The sequence below is a fragment of the Haliaeetus albicilla genome, chromosome 2 (assembly GCF_947461875.1).
Source record: "Haliaeetus albicilla chromosome 2, bHalAlb1.1, whole genome shotgun sequence".
Classification (NCBI taxonomy): domain Eukaryota; kingdom Metazoa; phylum Chordata; class Aves; order Accipitriformes; family Accipitridae; genus Haliaeetus; species Haliaeetus albicilla.
Window position 1 is genome coordinate 35,730,188 of NC_091484.1, and position 18,889 is coordinate 35,749,076.

Consider the following 18,889-nt stretch of genomic DNA (forward strand, 5'->3'; position numbering starts at 1 on the left):
GTATTTACAAAGCAAATGAAATTTAGGAAGCACTATAATGACTAGAAAATGCTGTGAGGGAGCATAATGAATGTATCAGCAGAGGATAATTACCGCAACTGAGGCATGTTCCTGTGAAATTCCAGAGAGAAAAGAAAGAACTCATTAAGTCTTTCCATTTATTCAAAAAGAGAAAATGAAGTTTTTTAAAGACATCCAATGATACTGGGAGGTGAACAAAAACTCTATGCAAAGACTGAACCATAAGCTTGCCCATCCAAAGAGAAATCAATTTGTTACTAACAGAAAAGCTAGGAATTTTTACTTGAATTCAGTGATTGCAAAATGTGATAGATTAGCAGGTTTCCACATAAAGTCTCCCATTCACGAACAAAAAGAGATGCAGCATTGAAAGACTGAGGGCGAGCTACCTTCATCATTAGTAGTGCCCTTTACATCTTGATGGAAACATACAGCGCTATAGTCTGAGGCGTTCATTTGCTGACTTCTCCTTCAGAGTGGCAATACAGGGCCTTTACAATTAGTTTCACGTGGGGCTGCACTCTCTATAGGAAGAAAATATACCCAGTAGGCCCTGGTCTATTTATCTCAGAAAAGCAGTGCTAATAAAGGGAAAACAAAAACAAACACAAAAAACCACTAAAAAAAAATAAATCACTCAAGGCTACTCAGAATATTTATGAAGTTCACATGGAATCTGCCAAGCACTGAGAGTTCGCACATTTCTGGAGACAACTGTACTTTCTCAGTCTGGAAGAAATACAATGATATTAACTAATTATTTATGGGGTAACCAATTATTTTGTACTGTATATCTAAGACTGAACATCATGAAATGCTTATTAGTTGAGCAAGCAGGACAGTGGAGCAATTGGTTTTGGAATGGAACGAAGCCAAGGAGTTGGACAGAGAAGCACCCTTAATGAGAATAATTCACTAACATAGACACAGTATTGCTCAATTTACCTAGGCATTACACATCTGACCAGCAAAATTTTGCAAGTGCCAGAAAATAACCTTTACATTGTTACTGGATTGAAGCAGAGTGGTCTGGAGCTGCAAGTGCTTAGCTCGGCAATTTTTAAGAGACAACAGACAGTAGTTGAAGTTAGAAAATCAAACAAGGAACGAAATTTTTGCCTCAGGAATGTACAGAATACAGAGCCTCCAGAGTGCCTTGTGTGCCCTCCTTTCCTTGCAGACATAACACTGCTTTACCCTTTCCTACTGTATTGTTGGTCTGGGTCAGCTTAGATGTGTGACTCCTGGCTGGGCTCAAATGTCCGGGTACACAACAGTGATTCTCCTGTAATTTCTATCTTATTTCCAACAGCAACAAAAAATACATCCACTTAAATTTACATCTCATTTGCCAAGGAAACACTAGTTGGGAAAGAGCTCTGTATTCAAAATGAATGTTTGAGATAATTCCTTGGGAGGATATAACTAAGTCATGGTCCACGATTTATTCATTGTAAAAGCCAGATTCACAGTGCCCAGTGTTTCTGATGGGCTGTTCAGCATCAGGTGAAAGCTACCTACTCCAGTCCTTCTTCCATCGTGACTTGGTAACCAGGCACAACCATCCCCACAACACATGAACATTTTATCCGACAGACATGGTATTCCCACACACATACATCCCACTGTGTCACCAGGATCGCATCTCAGGGAACAGGACTAGGGAAGACAGCATGGATGGAAGCTACCTGCCAAAATGGTTTGTCTGCTCTGTAATCCCACTGCTTCAGGAACCAGAGTAGTACAAAATGGCCTGCAGCCAGGCTGATTTCTTTCTTGATGGGCCTCATGCAACCTTCTATTAGCTGGCAAGCCTGAACCAGAACATCAGAGCTTGGGTGAGAGGAGATGTGGACAAAAATGTAAAACCCTCCCAGTTCACTGCTATACCTGAAAGAAATCCAGCTGAAAATCCTAAATCAATTTAATTTAACCCTAAAAGGATTGATTAATTTTCTCTCACAGTAAGATCATGTCTTTGAGCAGTAGAGGTTAATAACAGATAGTGTTGCATACTTCCACTAATTTTCTCTGGTTCCTCATTTTTTAACTGAAATCCATAAAGAGGTCACAGCAATAACTAGAGATTATCTTCTTTCTATGCCAATTACTGAGGTGCTGGGAGGATAATTTTCAGGCTCTGACTGATTTTCCAAAGTACACTAGAAGACCTGATTTTCCTTCCTTCTCCATGCAGGAAGATAAGCAACTGCCAGGAGGGGGATAAAGCAAGAGGCTTCTATCTTTGCTGAGAGGCTTAAATACAGGTTCATAGCACAGGTGTATAAACTGAGTAGAAGCTCTAACAGGAATCTATGTCAAGAAGAAGAAACTAGGGCTGAGTGTTTTTTGCCCTGGATCAAAGGTAAATGAGTATGAGAGGTCAGTATTATTTGAATCGACCCAACTGCTCAAGTGATCATGTTTGTCCTCTTGCTTCTTAAGAAGAAGAGTGAATATGAAAAACCTGTTAAATATGGATTTGAAGAGTGCCCTACTCTAATAATGAGGCACAAATATTCTCTTTTATGCGGATCAAATACCCTATGATAATTTGTAATTATTTGTGTTTGAAGCTACAAAATCTGTCCTCCAAAAACAGAGGACAAAATGGGATCTTACAGATATCTAATGTATAGTTGAGTGAGTTGAGTTACTGGTTTAGTGGCTTTGCCCCAAGCTGCATTATGCTTTACCTGCATCTGAATGGTACTCAGGTAAATGAAAACTCTTAAAATAGTCACTTTCAGCTCATCCTTGCAACTAAATGCCATCTGATCAGAACAATCACAAGAGAAACATAGTTGACAATTTTCCCACATGGACACCTTCTTCAGGAAACTAAGAGCTGATTCATGTCCTTTAATTAAGAAAGCAGTAAAAGTTATAACCATTAAAATCCAATTTCAGTGTCTCTCTTGGAACAAAGGTAAGTAATCATGCTCTCTTGTCAAGATTCCTGTTTTGATGTCCAACATTGTTCCTGTTGAAAACCCAGTATATTCCTGACTAATTTAGAAATTAAAAACAAAAAAAGAAAATAAAACTATTTTCAACTTCTAGCTTTCATTCTTTACCGTGTAGCCTTTTTGTCTCAAGCAAGCACTGTAAGAATATTCTGCTTTATTTCCTGCTCAAATGATGAGTCCTCTCTGAGACGTCCAGGAACGTGACCATGGAGCACATAGGATTATAATGACGAAGCTGCACTTACTGATTCCTTGCTATTCACACTCTTTCCATTGGGTGTTGCTATGATATTAAACAGATTACTATTGGGACTCAATGTATGCATACAGAAAGGCACATCAAAGGTTTAAGGTCTCTGCCTATGTTGCTTTGCCCATTGTTCTATGCAGCCCGAGTCTGTTGTACTTCACAAAGTTGGTGGTGTACTTCATTAGTTGGTGTTGAGAAAAATTGTCAGTGACTACTTTTGAAAAAGAAATCCATAAAATGTAGTCTTACAGCTTGTACTAAAAGTTTTATGCTCTTTCATGAAGGTGATCTGACTAAAATTTATATGTACATTGCAGCATTCAATTACTGTACACAGTAGCTGTGCAGATGGCTCTCTTTTAATTAGAGTATTTAGTGCATCTTCTGCATAAAGAACCAGGCAATGAATAAGGAGGAATTTAATGAAAGTAACCAAAAAGGGAAATCGTTTAATGGAAGTTAAAAAGAAAAAAGAGAATAACCTAGGATGCAATTCTTGCAAGGATTTCCTGTTCACTGAACGTAGCCCTTCAGACAATCTGAGGGAGAAATCTTTGCAGATTTGTGGCCTTGGGGAGGTCTTGTCAAGCACTAAGAATCAGGCAACTGATCACTAAACTTTGCACAGCTGATGGCCACAGAGATGACAGCTGAAGATTTTAAAAGCAAGATAGTGGCTGGAACTTGGCTTTTGATGTCACACCGACACACCAATGAATGTATTTGATGGGTATTGTCAGAAAATGGCAGGATTTCGTTAAGTTATGACAAGTACAAATGGTATAAAATCACTTCATATTTCAAATATCCTCAGTTAGTACTAATGGCTCTTGCTGTTAATACTAGTAACACTAACTAGTAACTGTAAAGAATACAAAGTTACTACAACCTGAAATCCTGGCTACTTTATAACCTATAACGCAGTTGCTGATTTCGTTGTATTTCTAGTTTGTTAGAGAAGCACCGGCATTTACTTATGTGGCTTTTGCTCCAGTTGGAAAAGAAATCCCACATAATATATGCATTTAAAAGGAAAAAAATGCAGTAAGACAACATGATTTTTATATGCACTTAAATTTACTGCTGTCAGGCATAAATGTTTGAATAATACAAACTTGGCAAAGGAAGAAGTTGCTTTGGGTCATAAAGGATAGGCTTCAACCAGGGAGGTCATACGCCCTCTTAGCAGGGCCAGTCATACAAGCCACTCTCAACATAAATTCCAACATTTCTGTATTCGAAACTCTTAAGTGAATTTTAAATTTCATAGTAATGGCTAGACTTACCTGGTAGACCGGGTGGGGTTTTCAGATATTTGCCATTAAAATGCTGAATTACTACTTCACATTTTTCTGTAGACTCCATTCTGGAAAAGAGAAGAGAGTAGGATGGGGGTAGAGGCAATACATGTTACTAGACTGTTACGAAAGTGCTCAGTCAGCAAAAACAAAAAGCAAAAGGAGAAAAAAAAGGACAAGCACAGATTCTGAAAGAAATCTTCAAAGCTGCTCTTGCTGATTTCTGCGAAGAAACTGGTTGAGCTCATTACAGTACGGTGGGGCTTGCGAGGAGGACCTGCCACCCTCAAGGCCTGCAGCTGCGCTCCTGGCTGTGTGTGAGCCGCAGCAGTGTCAATGAACAGTCCCCTTTTGGCTCCAGGGGATCACCCTGAACAAGGACATTCTTTATGCTCTCATGTGCTGCTTGGAAAGGCAAAGGATGTGTTTCTAGATTCCTTGTGCACCCAAAATAACTTCAGATGACAGGAAAAAAAATATACAGGATTTGGGAAAGAACCCAGAGGATTAAGCAACAATAATTAGGGATTACAATGTTAAAAAATAACCTGCAAAGACAGACTGTATAGCAAAACCAAAACCAATGCATATATGCCTGTTACAACATAAAGCCAAATTTTGGGTGAAGACAGTAATTTACATGTAATACTGGTAGGTGAAATGCCTTACTTTCATCTCATATGATCTGGAGATAACTTTCAGCATTGAGATGTTAAAGCATTAACAGTGAACTGGTACATATATTATTGAGGGAATTGTAAAGAATACAAAGCTACTAGTCAAATCCCAAACCACAGTTATACTACATCTGGGAATTCACCATTCTTTCAGTCTAATAAATTGACTGCACACTAGTCCAGAGAACAGCTGACTTTGCTACAGAGTGGGCACAGAAACTTTGAAGAGAGGAAAGAGAGAAATAGAAAGCTAATAAGCAAGCAAAAAGAAAAGTCGTACTGCTTTTGTTTTTCTTAGAAAAATTGTGTTTAAAAACCATCTTCAATGCTCCTTCAATACACCAGTGCTTACCTCCAGGTACACTCCACAAAATAACTCCACTGACATAAATATTGCTTACTCCTGACCAGTCTAGATCTTTTTAAAATTAATTTATCCACCACCCTTCCTGTCACACGGTTTTGGGAAAATGCAGCCCGCACAGAGGAGCGGTTTGTCTCCCAGCGTACAAGTTTGCCAGAGTTCAAAGGGCCACCGCACCAGCACCGATAATAATACTACTACTACTAACAACAACAACAACAACAATAATAATATCCTGATTGCCTGATTAATTCTCCAAGCAAATCAAAGTAATTTGTCAGTTTATTTCAGGTGGAATCATTAAAAATTTGCCCTTCCAGGTTGTATCATTTCATATCACATGGGCTGGGCCATTTCTACAAGCACAAAGACAGCAACTTAGATTGTTCACTTTGGCTTCATTCAGATTTAACTAAGTGAATGTCTGTGCTGAGCCTTTAGAGACTCTTGTCTCTGAAAGAATAAATGCAATAAAAGTCTGTTTTCTGTAGCTCCAGGCTCTTGGTGTCAAACCATGTTATGTTGCATCACACAGCAGTGACAATTTCATTTTAATACATGGGGTACAATTTAACAAGCCAAAGCAGTCCCTGCAAAGAATGCAATATATAAGCTGCCAAGTGAAGGAGACTCAGTGCACTTCATGCATTTTATGTGGGAAGAGAATAAAAGTGAAATCCACAGTGTTCTGGGATAAAAAGGCCACCATTCGAATAGCACTCTGAAAAGGAATGCGCACATTTTCTTCTCAAGTTTCACAATTAATGGCTCTCAAATGCCACTGCTAGCTATCTGTAATCTGGCACACGCTTCGCTTGAAACCAACACTGGCATTATCGACTCAGTTTGAAAAGGCAGCACAATAGACAAAGCCGTCTATACATGTTTCCTTCAGATTTGTCGCTGAGTAACACTGCACCCATTCCTTGTCTCCCCTACCTGAGTCCCCTGCATGCTTTCTGCGACGCGTGCCTGTGGGGTGGACCTTCCTCCTGGCCACATCGAGGCTGGCCAGGCAGCCACTAACTCACCAGGATGGCATCTACCCCAGGGCCACCTAAGTATGAATTATAATTTACACTTGTCCACAATACCTGTTTTTTTGGAAATAACCTTTTCTAATTGTGTTTGTCAGGATGATTAGCTCTCTGACTGACTGGGAAGAATGAGTGGTATAGAGCAACCAAATATATTACTAAAATTATCTGATATTTGCCATCACAAGACCCCGGATTTAGTTTAGTTAAAACTCTGATCAACATCAACCACTTAGGTGGCAATGTCTATGGCATGTGCCTACCCATGAGCTGAACCTGTCTGCACACATCCATTCAGACATTCCTCTTTCTGTTCTTACTTGGTTTAGCCATAAAGACTAGGCATACCTGGGAAAAAGGCCCAATAATAATACACTTTTCTTAGGTCTACACTAATAAATTCTACCTACTTTTTCTTCAAAAAGCTGTGGCACTCCTCTATTGCAGAAGGTATTTGGAAACTCAGGGGAGATGGACAAAATAAGATTTTTGTCATGAATTTATTCTTCGCGTCTGAGATAGAAATGTTTCAAAATGCTGGTTGAGACTGGTATTTGATAAAATTATCATTAACAGGAATGTTACATATTAAAAGTTAGCCTCCAGGGGACAGGTTTTCTACAAAAGCATGTCATTGGAGCACAGGCAAACTTGGGGGAAGAGGACTCTTAAATCCATTTTTTCAGTGTTAGGGTTTTTTTCATAATTGATAGAACAAAAATGTGGCAAATGATAATATTCTGGAGAAAAGATAAACATCTTAGATGTTTCAAAACCTTCTACTGAAAGATACAGATATTCAGCTCTCCTGCTGGAAAGGGGAGGACATCAGCTTCACATGGTAATAGAAATTTGCTTCGGATCAGATCACTCATGAAGTATCATTTTCAAATTCCCTTCAATAATGTGATTTTGGTGCTGATCCTAAGAGGATCTTAGATAACAATTCATGTTTAAATGCAATTTGGAGATAACTATAATGAATCTGAGTATTATTTTGAATCAGGAAATACACTGCAGAAAAAAATTTATCAAAGCCATAGGCCAGATTCTTATGATATCTTTAAAGGTAAAGATAACAATCTAAAACAATGAAACTAACAAAACTATGAGAATTTATTTTCATCTGTGTCTATATATCTCCAGGTTCTGGAAACTAAGTTGTAAAGTTCCCAAATACAGTATGAGTAACTAGACTGTCCATATTCTATCCAATTTGAAAGGAAGGGAATTTAAGAAAACACTGAAAAGAAAGACTGATTTTATGATTTTTTTTCTAGTCATAGTTTGCAAATTTAAGATATTCCAATATGATTAGTAAAAGAACAAAATTTGGGGGTGCTTAAGCAAGTATCACAACTAAGTAATTTGCCGTTCACATCTTACTATTAAATATTTATTTTAGGTAATTCAAAAAATGTTTATTACTCTCTCTACAGACCATAGTGGCTCCAAAGTAGTCATTATGTGTTGTTACAAGTAATAGGGAACTTTTACCAGGAAAAAAAAAAAAAAGGGAAAATTAATTTTTTTTAAAAAACTAAAGCTCTTACAGATGCTTATTATAAAGATTGATGCAGTGTCAAGAAACAACTTAATAAAATTTATATACAAGGAATAACATTATGATTACATAATTATTACATGAGAAATATTCGGTACCATGTAATTACCAGGTAGGGGTAAAATGTGGGTTTGGTTTACATATATCCTGTAGTCACTCTACTTAATAATAATAGTAATAATGTAAATGAGAATCAGGACTCCATTTTTTTATATCCAGAGTAAATATTTAAAGATTAAATTGTTACTACCACATTTATGTTATGATCAGCACAGGAATATTGTTGTTTTCTTATATTTATAAGAGCAGGAATAATAAATCTTGAGGGGCAATGTTTCTTTACTATATAAGGCATTTTGCAAAGATGGAAGTCGGTAGGTAGTAGCAATATTATACAGTGGAGGAGTCCAAAGAACATAGTTAGAATACACACCAGAGAACTCAATTTCTTTAGCATATCAAAAAGATGGCTAGAGGGGCAGTCTGATAGCAGTGCATAAGTACCTTTGCGGGAGAATAAACTAGGTACTAAGTAGTTCTTTAATCTTGCTGAGAAAGTTGTGACAAGAACCAGATAAATTTTAAAGAGAAATTAGGCAGAAACATTTAACTGCAAGGAAGATGATCCACTGGCACACATTAGAGAGAAGAGGTGGCTTTTTTTTCTGCTTGATGTCTTCAAATCTCTTCTGAAAGTTGTATTTTAGTAAAAGACAAGTATTATCTCAATATTAGGTAACTGGGAGTACTTCAACTGCCTGTGATATAAAAGAGGTCAGGGAAAATGATCTTCAGGTCTTAAATACTCTAAAGCTACAAGGTAGGTTTGATTAGTATGAGGTTTCTTAGCACCTCCTTATGTTCCACTCTTCATGCTTCTATGGCAACGTGTTCACTAATTTCTTTATTTTGCTAATTTAATTCCAGGAATTCTAAGACCCTGATATGGCTGCAACCTGTGATTTTCTTCTCTCCTGTAACTAACTTAGGTATCTTATGTCCCCAACTTTTCAGCTGGTAAGAGATTGCTTCAAGATGTTTGTGCTTTTTGGTTTGAATCGAATGCTGGAAAAACTGTTCCCTTTGTAATTTACAGCCTAGGAAGAGATACTAATTTTGACAAGTTCTCCTCATCGCTCATAAATTATATCTTTTCCCAAAATGTCTTGCCTGTACATTTTTCATGTTCAGTCCTGCTTGCATGAATAATAAGAAGTTGTTTACTATCTCAGATAAATATACAAAATCTGCAGAAACCACTTCAGTGAGGACAGGATAGGCTCCTCTTCTCTGGGAATATGGTCCATATTTACATCTCGCAGCATGACCCACCATGCCAAGGTGACTGTTTTGAGCTGCCTGAGTATCTCTGCATAGAGCTACAGTACTCTCCATAGAGAAACCTCTTTATTTCAGAAGAAAGCCAATATAACTAAATGATACCTACGTTATCCTGAAAAACCCTGAAAGATGCACAGCTTCCTTTGAGGAAAGAACATACAAATTAAAGGCTTGGCTCTCTTGTTTTGCTTCAATGGAAACTGGAGCACATCCATTTCTACTGAAATCCATGCAAAGCTTCTATAAATAGAATAACAATCCTGTGGGGGCTCAAAATCTTGTTTCCCATTTTCTGTTGCTCCCTTTCAGTTGCTGAGTTGAATACTGTTTCCAAAGACTAAATTTAAAGACATGGAAAATGCAGACAAGTAGGAGATAAGTTTAATAAAAAACATATGCAGGCAGAGAAAAGCAACCCATTGAAAGCTCTATCAGAAGAACAAGGTAGGGAAAAGACAAGGATGAATCCCAAACTCCCAGCAAAAAAGTGGGTAAATGCCTCACTACAGACCCCCCAGCTCTGTCACAAAGGGATGGAAGCATCTCCCTGATATTTCCTTTTGCTCTGAGACGATAGAGACAGCTAATTGAGAATCTCTTGACTTTGGTCATTTGCTGGGAACAGCATCATAACATTCTTTTATGACAGTTTGTGTTCAACAAATTTTCTCATGTTACTGAAAAAAGAATAGTATGAACACACAGTCATTTCCACCTAGACCCAGGCTGATTTATGCTACTGTCGTCACAGTCTCAGGTTAAGCATTATACTGGTGCCCGCCAGCAGTGCAATACTTGACTGTCTGACTGTCAGCATTTCCATCATAAATTTCTGTTTTCAGAGGCTTATGACTTCGTTGTAAAATGTCGCTTGGGGGGTGAATCTTGCAAGGTCGTTTTAAGTTACAAGACAGCAAACAAAATAAAAAAGTTAGTGGTTTCTAACTCTTTCTTTGCGCTTTATCATTTAAAAGGACCTATAAAACGCTTGCTCTGCTGTTCAGTTGAGTGTGGTACATGTGTGTATGGTATTACTAATACTATCTTTATAGGAAGGATACTTAAATAATATTTGAATGGTATTTTACTGTGGGGTTATAAAATAAAATTTTTATTTCATTGATTCAGTGGTATCAGTAAGTCCCTCCCCAAGGTATACCCCAATGCCTCCTTGCCCCCTTTTCCATGTCCCAAGGAGTTCTTCAATTAAACTCACAGTACCTCGGGCTTGGATTATGAAAATTGCTTAGTCAAAATATCTGATGGCTCCTAACTTTCCTTGTTCCTCCCTCTTCACCTTCAAGGGCTTCATATCCATTTTCATGTTACGGAGTCCCACTGATATTTTTCTTGGAATCCTGCCCCACCTGTCCCTCTCTGGAGTTTGCTTCTCCCTGAAAGTGCAGCTCCATGCCTGGCAATTTTCTTAGGGATGTACCGAGTCTACCAAAATTTGGTCCAGGTTGCAATGCCAGATGGAAATGTAAGGGTCACAGAGATACATTCTCCCACAGACCTCCACAGCACCCTGCAGTAATGCTGTGAGCCCCTTCCAGGGTGGCCTTTCAATGGAAATTTATCACCACAGGCATTGGAATATTTTAAAGGTATCACACAAAGTCTTCGGGGCATGTTTGTGATTTCCAGTTTCACCTGAGATACCCAATTATGAGGCAATTTCCTGGGTAAGATGTAAGATATGACAGATCATTCTTCTGACTAAAAGTAGGAATGATCCTTATAATATCTAACCCTGCACTACCATCCCAAATGATGGATTTGTTCAAGCTAAATTTATAGTACCTTTTCAACTGCTTTCAATTAAACCCTTGAATAAGGAAGAACAAAGTACTTCCCTCTTCACAAATGCATCCTTAAACTGCCTGAATGTTCCTTTATCCCCTGGTGCTGCTGACACTTCTCTGCCTCCAAAGTAGCATCATCACTGATCCTCAGAAATCTCCCTCTAAATATTCTCCCTTTCATTTAGCAAAACAGCACCACTGCTTTGGCTCCACTGTGATTGTGTTATTTCTTTATCTTCTCCTACCTTATCATCTGGAACTCACCCTTTATGGGCCTGTGGAAAGCCAGGTCTTCCAGCACATACACTCTTTGTAAGTGACAACACATCTTCAGGATGAAGTTAAATATTTCCCTCCATGCTTTCAGTACCTTCTATCCAGCAATTCCAGCCTCCCTCAAAGACCTGCTCACTTACTCATTATGTTTGATCTCCTTTTTACTCACATGACCACCAACACTGCTAATGTCCTGTTTGCAAAACTCAATTCATAAGAGATCAGCTTTAAAATTATATCTCGAAAAAAGTCTTCAAATCCAGTTTCTGTGGCTTTTTTTCCTTTGGTTTGGTTTTTTTTGTTGTTGTTGTTGGTGGTTTTTTGGGGTTTTTTTTGACAGTGAAGGTCTATGCTTTTGTTCTAAGCTCTGAGGAATCCACTTATACTTTTTAAAGGAAAGATCAGATGCTGAAGTCATCAGATGACTCCCAGCCACAAGGATTTAAGAGAAACGCCTACAAGTTTAAGTCTTGTGATGAAATCCTGTGTGAGGACAACACTGTGTCATTCCCTCTTCGGACAGCAATCTTACAACAGACTGAACTTAAAGCTTCTCATCTGTACCGCTTCCTTTTTCCAATTCCTTCCTTCTAGTAAGTATTTCTTTCCCCTCCTCCTCCTAATTTCTCTCTCTCTCTGCTATACGATAGGCTGTGTTTAGTCCCAGCTTCTGCTTGCCGGTGTCAGCAGAAACCCACGCTGCCAAACGACAACAGCAACATGAGCCCTGCAGAATGCCAGCTCCCACGGAGAGCCTGGAGCCAGGTAGCATCGCTTTGAAGTACAAAGCACAGGCCAGGGGTGAGGCAGAGTCGGGTGTCTAGAGGTTATGGCAATTCCCTTTCAACTGGATGGACTTCTGTGGAGCCACAGTTGGAGTCTAAAGCTTCCCTTGTCTGGCCCCTTGCTCATAACTCTCCTCCCCAAAATCTCCCTTGGGGCATACCTAGGCACAGTTGGGTTCAAGCCACAGAGAAATGCTCTGGAAAGTTTCGGGAAAATCTGTTCAGTTGCTTCGGAGGGATGCAAAAGAGAGGAAATACTTTCACAGCTTAAAAAAAAGAGAGCTAGCTTTGAATGTGCATACTTTAAAGGAGGCTGAACTCTAATGCAGCCAGACGTTACTCAGATAATTTTGATCCAAGAACATTTGAAGTTACCCAGGTTATAAATGATTAAGTAGCCACCTGCAGTACTATAAAACTGCTAATCATACCCATTTAGGAGAAAAATCTGACAATAGCTGTCTACCGTTAAGTCTTTATTTCCGATTGCTTTTTGAATATACTTATTTTGAGATTGACTATTCACATAATTGGGCAGAATCAAAAAGTGATTTTTAATCATCATAGTGCTTAATTAGTAACTTTGAAACATCAAATTTCAAAATTGCTGGATGCTGCATCATTTTAGCGTATGCAAAGTTAACTTTTACTCCTGTCCTTCTGTGGCTCAGTTAAGAGCTGTGATAAAAAGGCCCCAGGTCAGAAGGTGTAATAGCCAGGATCACCACACGGGTTGCTGATTTGAACTTCTGAAATCTTATCTGGGCTGAAATACAGCTGCCATCCCCTACCTGTACTGCATTTATACCCACTCAGCATGCGCTCACACTGTAGGTACACTAGAACAAAACCCTCATGACAAGCAAAGTGAAATAAATTAATCTATTTGGATTGACGTGCAGGAAAAAGATACCAAATAGCACTTTATTACAAAAAGAAGGTCAGGTGGTCATGTAATTAAATCTTGTATTGATAATTCTGCAAAGACAAGAGTCAGCATTCAGCTACAGTTCTAAATTCCTGGATTAACTCTGCTCTCATTCAAGTCAATGGACGATCTGCTGTATACTTTGACGGAGCAAAGGTTTTACCTCTTTGTCATTTGCATGGTGAATTACACAACCTTCATGCTAGATCACCAAAGGTTTCTTGAAATAGGTTACATAATTAAATACATTTCCACAAAGTAATTTTTTTAAAATGCAAGTTTATCCGTGTCTTACACTGATCTGTATTTAGTGAGGTAGAAAAATTCACGTTATTACCTGCAAGAATGTGTAAGGAACAGCGTGTCATCGTTCAGCATAAATGTTTTGCCTTTTTCCATTTGAATTCAGACAATATTATCTTAACAATTTTTGTGCAAAATGATCTTTCACATCAAGGACAAAGGTAACACTACAATGTCACTTATCTTGCAAGCCACGTTTTTATCATACAGTACCCCATTTCACTCAGTAGTGTTATGACACTAACAGAAGTGCCATGATATACCAAGATACGGTGTATTTCAAAGAAATTCGCAAGATGACTAAGTCATTTTGCCTTCTCTACAAAACACAATGTTATGAATATTCTGTAGAAACAAAGATTTGAGATTTTTTTCCCCCTTTTCTTTTGAAGCAGAAAAATGATTTACAGCACAATTGCAAATTTCTCTTCTTATTTGCTTTTTCAATACCTTTCTATATATAGCTCTCTATTCCTTGGCTTTTCAAAAGAAAACTATTTGATTCAAGAATGTTTCAAGCTGAAGAGAATCTATGTAAATATTCCCTGAGAGTAAACATGGAAACTTGTCTATCTGTACTGACAATGAAGTACATGGTAATAATATGTTGCCCATTCTGTCTAAAATATCTGACTACTCCAACAGGGCTTGTTATATGCAAATATTTCTTCTTAAGCTCTTGTCACAGGCTTGAGTTCCCTGCAGCTTTCAAGGAAGCCACGTTTCTTCAGTTATAGTTCCTCCCCTTTGCTCTTCCAACTGCTAAATTTACTTCTTCCTGTTGCAAAATCTTTGCTAAACATTTAAACAGTTTCTTCACCAAGTGTGTGCTTTTGGCTGTAGGACATTTATTATTATCCAAGCTTGATACTGCATGGATAGCTCACTATTCATAGCAATTTTTATTTACCTATACATACATACAATGAACTATTTTTTAAAGAAATGTAACAATCATCCATCTGCATTGGTATTCTTTAGCTTGGCTGAAAGAACATACACACAATCTGATAAAGGTGCTGTTCTGCATTTGCCATAGCTATGAGGCTTCAGAGTTATGGAATAGGCAGCATTTGCAAAGGACCAAAGCCAAAAAATGTGCATGAATCAAAAAAGAGTAAAGGTTTCACCTGGCAAAGCCGACTCCTCTGCTGACTCCATTAGCATCTCTTAATATTCTGGTGGAAATGACATGTCCAAAGGGTTTCAGCATGTTCTCCAGTTCCTGCTCATCCATGGAAACGGGTAAATTTGAGATGTATAGATTTGTGGGATCTTGCTCTTGTTGCTATGACAAAATAAAAGAAATATCCTCAGTTAGGCTTAGCACAATAGAATAGTTTATGGCTCATACAATGGGGGCTACTCAAAATAGGACCAAGCCAAGAATTTATAGCTGCATTACAAGCAAAGCTGGGCAATCTGTTCATGACAACAACATGTTTGCCAAATTTCTGCAAACTCTCATGCATGTGCTTAATTCTGTGCGTGACTGCTCTTACTGAACTCAGTGACACTACTCACTTACAGAAAATTACTCTCATGCACAAGCGTTCTTGGGTTTGTGTCCTAATTTAGCAAACATATTGTGAAGAAAACATGAGTTCAACAAATGTGCTCACTGTTAACATAAAGAAAGAAAGAAAACTCAACACATGTTTTAAGCAGATGTGCTTTCCAGCCTGCAGAATTCCCATTCAACCTGTTCATCATGAGCAAGGTTGGTTGAAAACACAGAACACTTTCCATAGTATCTTTTCCATTTTTTTTTTCCCCATCAGAAATGTCTTGGTTGATAATGTGCAACAAGACCTAACTGGGCAGGGGGGAGTTCTGCAGTTCAGTCTAAAGTCCTGGTGAGATAGGTCACATGTTTATTCTCAGACTGAATTAAAATATCTTATAAATTAAAGCCTGAAGTATGAATAATTGAGAAAACAAATTTGAAGACATCTTTCTCATTCTATTTTGGATTTTTAGGCTAAACTTTCTGTTTTGGAAACCATTCCAACTTCTATTCTTGCTTGCCGAACTACTGCACAGAAACTTGAAAGAGGCATAGATGTCGTATGTAACATAAGTGTATTAAAGCAGTAAATAAAAACCTTGTCTACAGAGAACCAGGTCTTGATTATATTAAATCAATTTAGTTAAATCCTTGCAAATTTTCATGGCTCTGGTTCCATTTTCATTGATAGGAGCTTTACATAATATCTGATCACCTGCCAGTACAAGCCTGATTGGGATCAGGCATGACTACATAATTTTAGCTAATGCTTAAAAAACAAAAGCATAAGATACAATCTTTAATGCTGTGCAGTAGTCCAGACAATCCATTCCCTGACAAAGTCTTCTGAGAGGTTTTTGGATTGTTTTTCATTACATGTTTTAATGGGCAGAATTAATTTGTACTTGTTCAACACTGAGATTTATGACAACAGTGTTACCCTTTTTGCTGTGAGGTGTCCTAAAACCAGATTCATAATCTTGCAGCAGCACCACAACCTTACACTGAAGAAATTACATACAATACTGCAGCCACCTGCCCTGGTTTAACTAAACTAGTTTCAAATTACACCCCATTAAAATCAGTGCAGATGTGTCTTGTCAAACACAAAGAATCACATGTCCTATTTCTAGAAGATGTATGAAGACAGGACAGAACCACGATGTCTGTTCCATCACTGCCTTGCACATTCAAGGCCTCAAAAATGGAAGCAGAAATAGTTTCAAGCTGTGATTCACACACCCAATCTTTGCAGGGACAAGAATGACTAAGCAAAGTCTAGCATAGCTAAGTACCATAATCAGAAGCCAAAGAAAGTTTTCAGCTTCTCTTACCCCAGGGTCAAGGGAAATTTTAGCCCTTTTGGATGAGAAGAAAAGCTGAAAATGGATACCCCAAATCGTCCAAAATCAGGAGGCATGTAATACTGTTTTACTGCATAATTTGGATTCTGACCCAAGAGCTGCAAACACTTGCCTTTGGACATACTGCTTAATGCCCATTGCATTCTAGCTTTACATCTCCAGACCCATTACCCCCATGAAACAACACACTACCATGCAGGCTGAATTCCCCACTATTTTACAAAACGGAAATAAAAGAACTAAGTGGGCAAATCTTCAAGTTGCTGTCCGTAAAAACATACCCAGTTATTACCACGCCTTATAGTAAGGGGCAGAGGAGAGGAAAACCACACACACACAAACAGCAAACTTACTGCAAATTGAACTGAAGTTATAAACCCCAAATCTAGAAAAAAATTCCTTCCCTTTCCGGTCATCTTTCCCTGCAGTCATCTTCCTTTCTTTCACTTCAATTTATATTCACACAGATCTGAAAACTAGTTCCTCTCCAATAGCCAAAAATATTAGTGAAGGGTCAGAACTGGTACAGTATCGACAACACGAGGAAAATCACGCAAACAGTCCTGGAGGGAAGGTAGGCAAGAAAAGAGAGGAATATGAGCTTCAGATGACACTTTTAGCTTTGGGAAAAACAAACAAACATTTTCTTTCCCTCTTTTTTTTTTTCCCCACATTTTTCTCCTTTTCTGTGTGCAAATTATTTAAGTTTTATTGCTGTTACTTTTTTTTCCCCACACACAGGCCACAGAAAAAAAAGATATAGGAGTTAGGAAGCATCTTCATTGTTACTAAATACTTTGAAAATGTGAGCAATGGAGGCAGTTAAAGCAGAAGCATTACAGAAGCAAATCAAAGTAGAAAGGTTTGCAATTCCAATAGGCACAGTTTTTCAGAAATAATCGCATTGTTATGCAAACCTCTACCGAGTGATTGGTTAAGGACTTTGATTAATCAACCAATCAGTGCTCAGGGACTGATGTCCCTTATCAATATTTAGTAAAAATATGCAGACGAGATCCCCATAGCCAAAGCACAGACTAACATGAAAGAAAGCAGGGTTATGCATCAGTAACTGCACAACAGCCTTTGCTTTCACTGAAGCAATTCAGTCCCTTAGAATATTAAAATGGGAACTTTCCTTTTGCCTACTTAGTTTTCAAGCTGGGGCAAACAAATAAAATAAATAAGAACCGCCGCCAATGTGTCTCACTTCTGCAGAAGGAACACATAAGCCTTTTAACTGTGTTAGAGATTAAATGCCGTTGTTTTAAATATCCGTGGAAAGTTTAGCTACACTCTGAGGATGAATTAAAGACTAGCAGGCCACAGTCACTCTCTCACAAGGATTTACCAAGCCTATCTTTTATCAACATGATAAACAAGAGCTGCAAGCAGAGAGAGACAAATGAGGCTGCTCACAATACCTCCACAACACAACAGTGTTTTCTAAGAAAGGAAAAAAAAATTCCACATTATTTTTCCTTACTATACAAATATAACATTTAGAGAAATACCCCTTTCCTTTACAGAGAAATATCACCCCACAGATGCCACATTTTACACTACAAACTGAAACAAGATGAAATGCCTTCCCAGTGACAAAGCCTGGAGTTGAGCGGGCTTTACAGGAGCGGTGCGGAGCCCAGCTGCCCTGCCGCCGCACAGCCAGACCCCACGGCCACCCACCCTCACAAGCTGCTGTTTCTCAGGCTCGCCCCCCCACCCCCAGCCTCTGGCACTGGGGCCCCTCATGATCTTTTTCGGCTGCGCAGAGATCCCCTCTGCAACGTGGAGGTGCTGATACATGTTCCTTGTTTTGCCCGAGCCTTTTCATCCCAGATTCCCCAAGCTCCTGTCGCTTCCCCGGCCCTGTGTAACTGCCGAGCTTTTCAGTGTGAAAGGCAGGCGACCTGCTGTTCAAAATGTGCCTATTTGTTGACAAAATGAGCCTAACCAGAACCATAAGTCCAAGCACTCCACGAACTACTAGCCTTTCATAGGCCTAGCTAGTTGACAGTCAGGTTTCTGCCTTCAGTGAAGGATCACATCCCAAGGTTGCAGGACTGGTGGCAATGGTGGCATCTGGATCCACACAGTGTGGCCCAGGCTCCCTTTGGTTCATTTAATTCTTCCTATGGCTTTTCACTAGGCATTAAAAAATGCTGCTTCCCACTTTGGGATGCTAAAATCCCATTTATTATTGTGTCCAGTCCCAAACTGGACTGACTGACCAGTTATCAGCGAGAGAGCTGAAAGTCAATCGTGTGATACAGTCACTTCAGAATGGCATTTTCCCCTTATGCCCCCAATTCTTTGGACAGGAACAGATGGGGTGGGGGGGAGTGGGGGGGCAAAAGCCACATGGTCCCCACAAACACTTCCAACAGCACCATGCCTTGG

The 18,889-nt window shown here is 38.8% G+C and overlaps 1 protein-coding gene across 6 annotated transcripts in view; it reads right to left on the bottom strand.

The window, feature by feature from the left end:
- Positions 1 to 18,889, bottom strand: part of RBMS3 (RNA binding motif single stranded interacting protein 3) — a 733,333-nt gene that overhangs the window by 143,819 nt on the left and 570,625 nt on the right. For 4 of the 6 annotated variants that reach the window (XM_069770881.1, XM_069770900.1, XM_069770910.1 and 1 more), the window contains 2 exons: positions 14,749 to 14,906; positions 4,527 to 4,606 (listed from right to left, as the gene is read on the bottom strand). In XM_069770881.1, coding sequence (XP_069626982.1) covers positions 4,527 to 4,606; positions 14,749 to 14,906 — 238 coding nt within the window. Of the gene's footprint in view, positions 1 to 1,709; positions 1,836 to 4,526; positions 4,607 to 14,748; positions 14,907 to 18,889 lie in introns of all 6 variants that reach the window. The other 2 variants (XM_069770870.1, XM_069770862.1) reach the window with 1 other exon arrangement.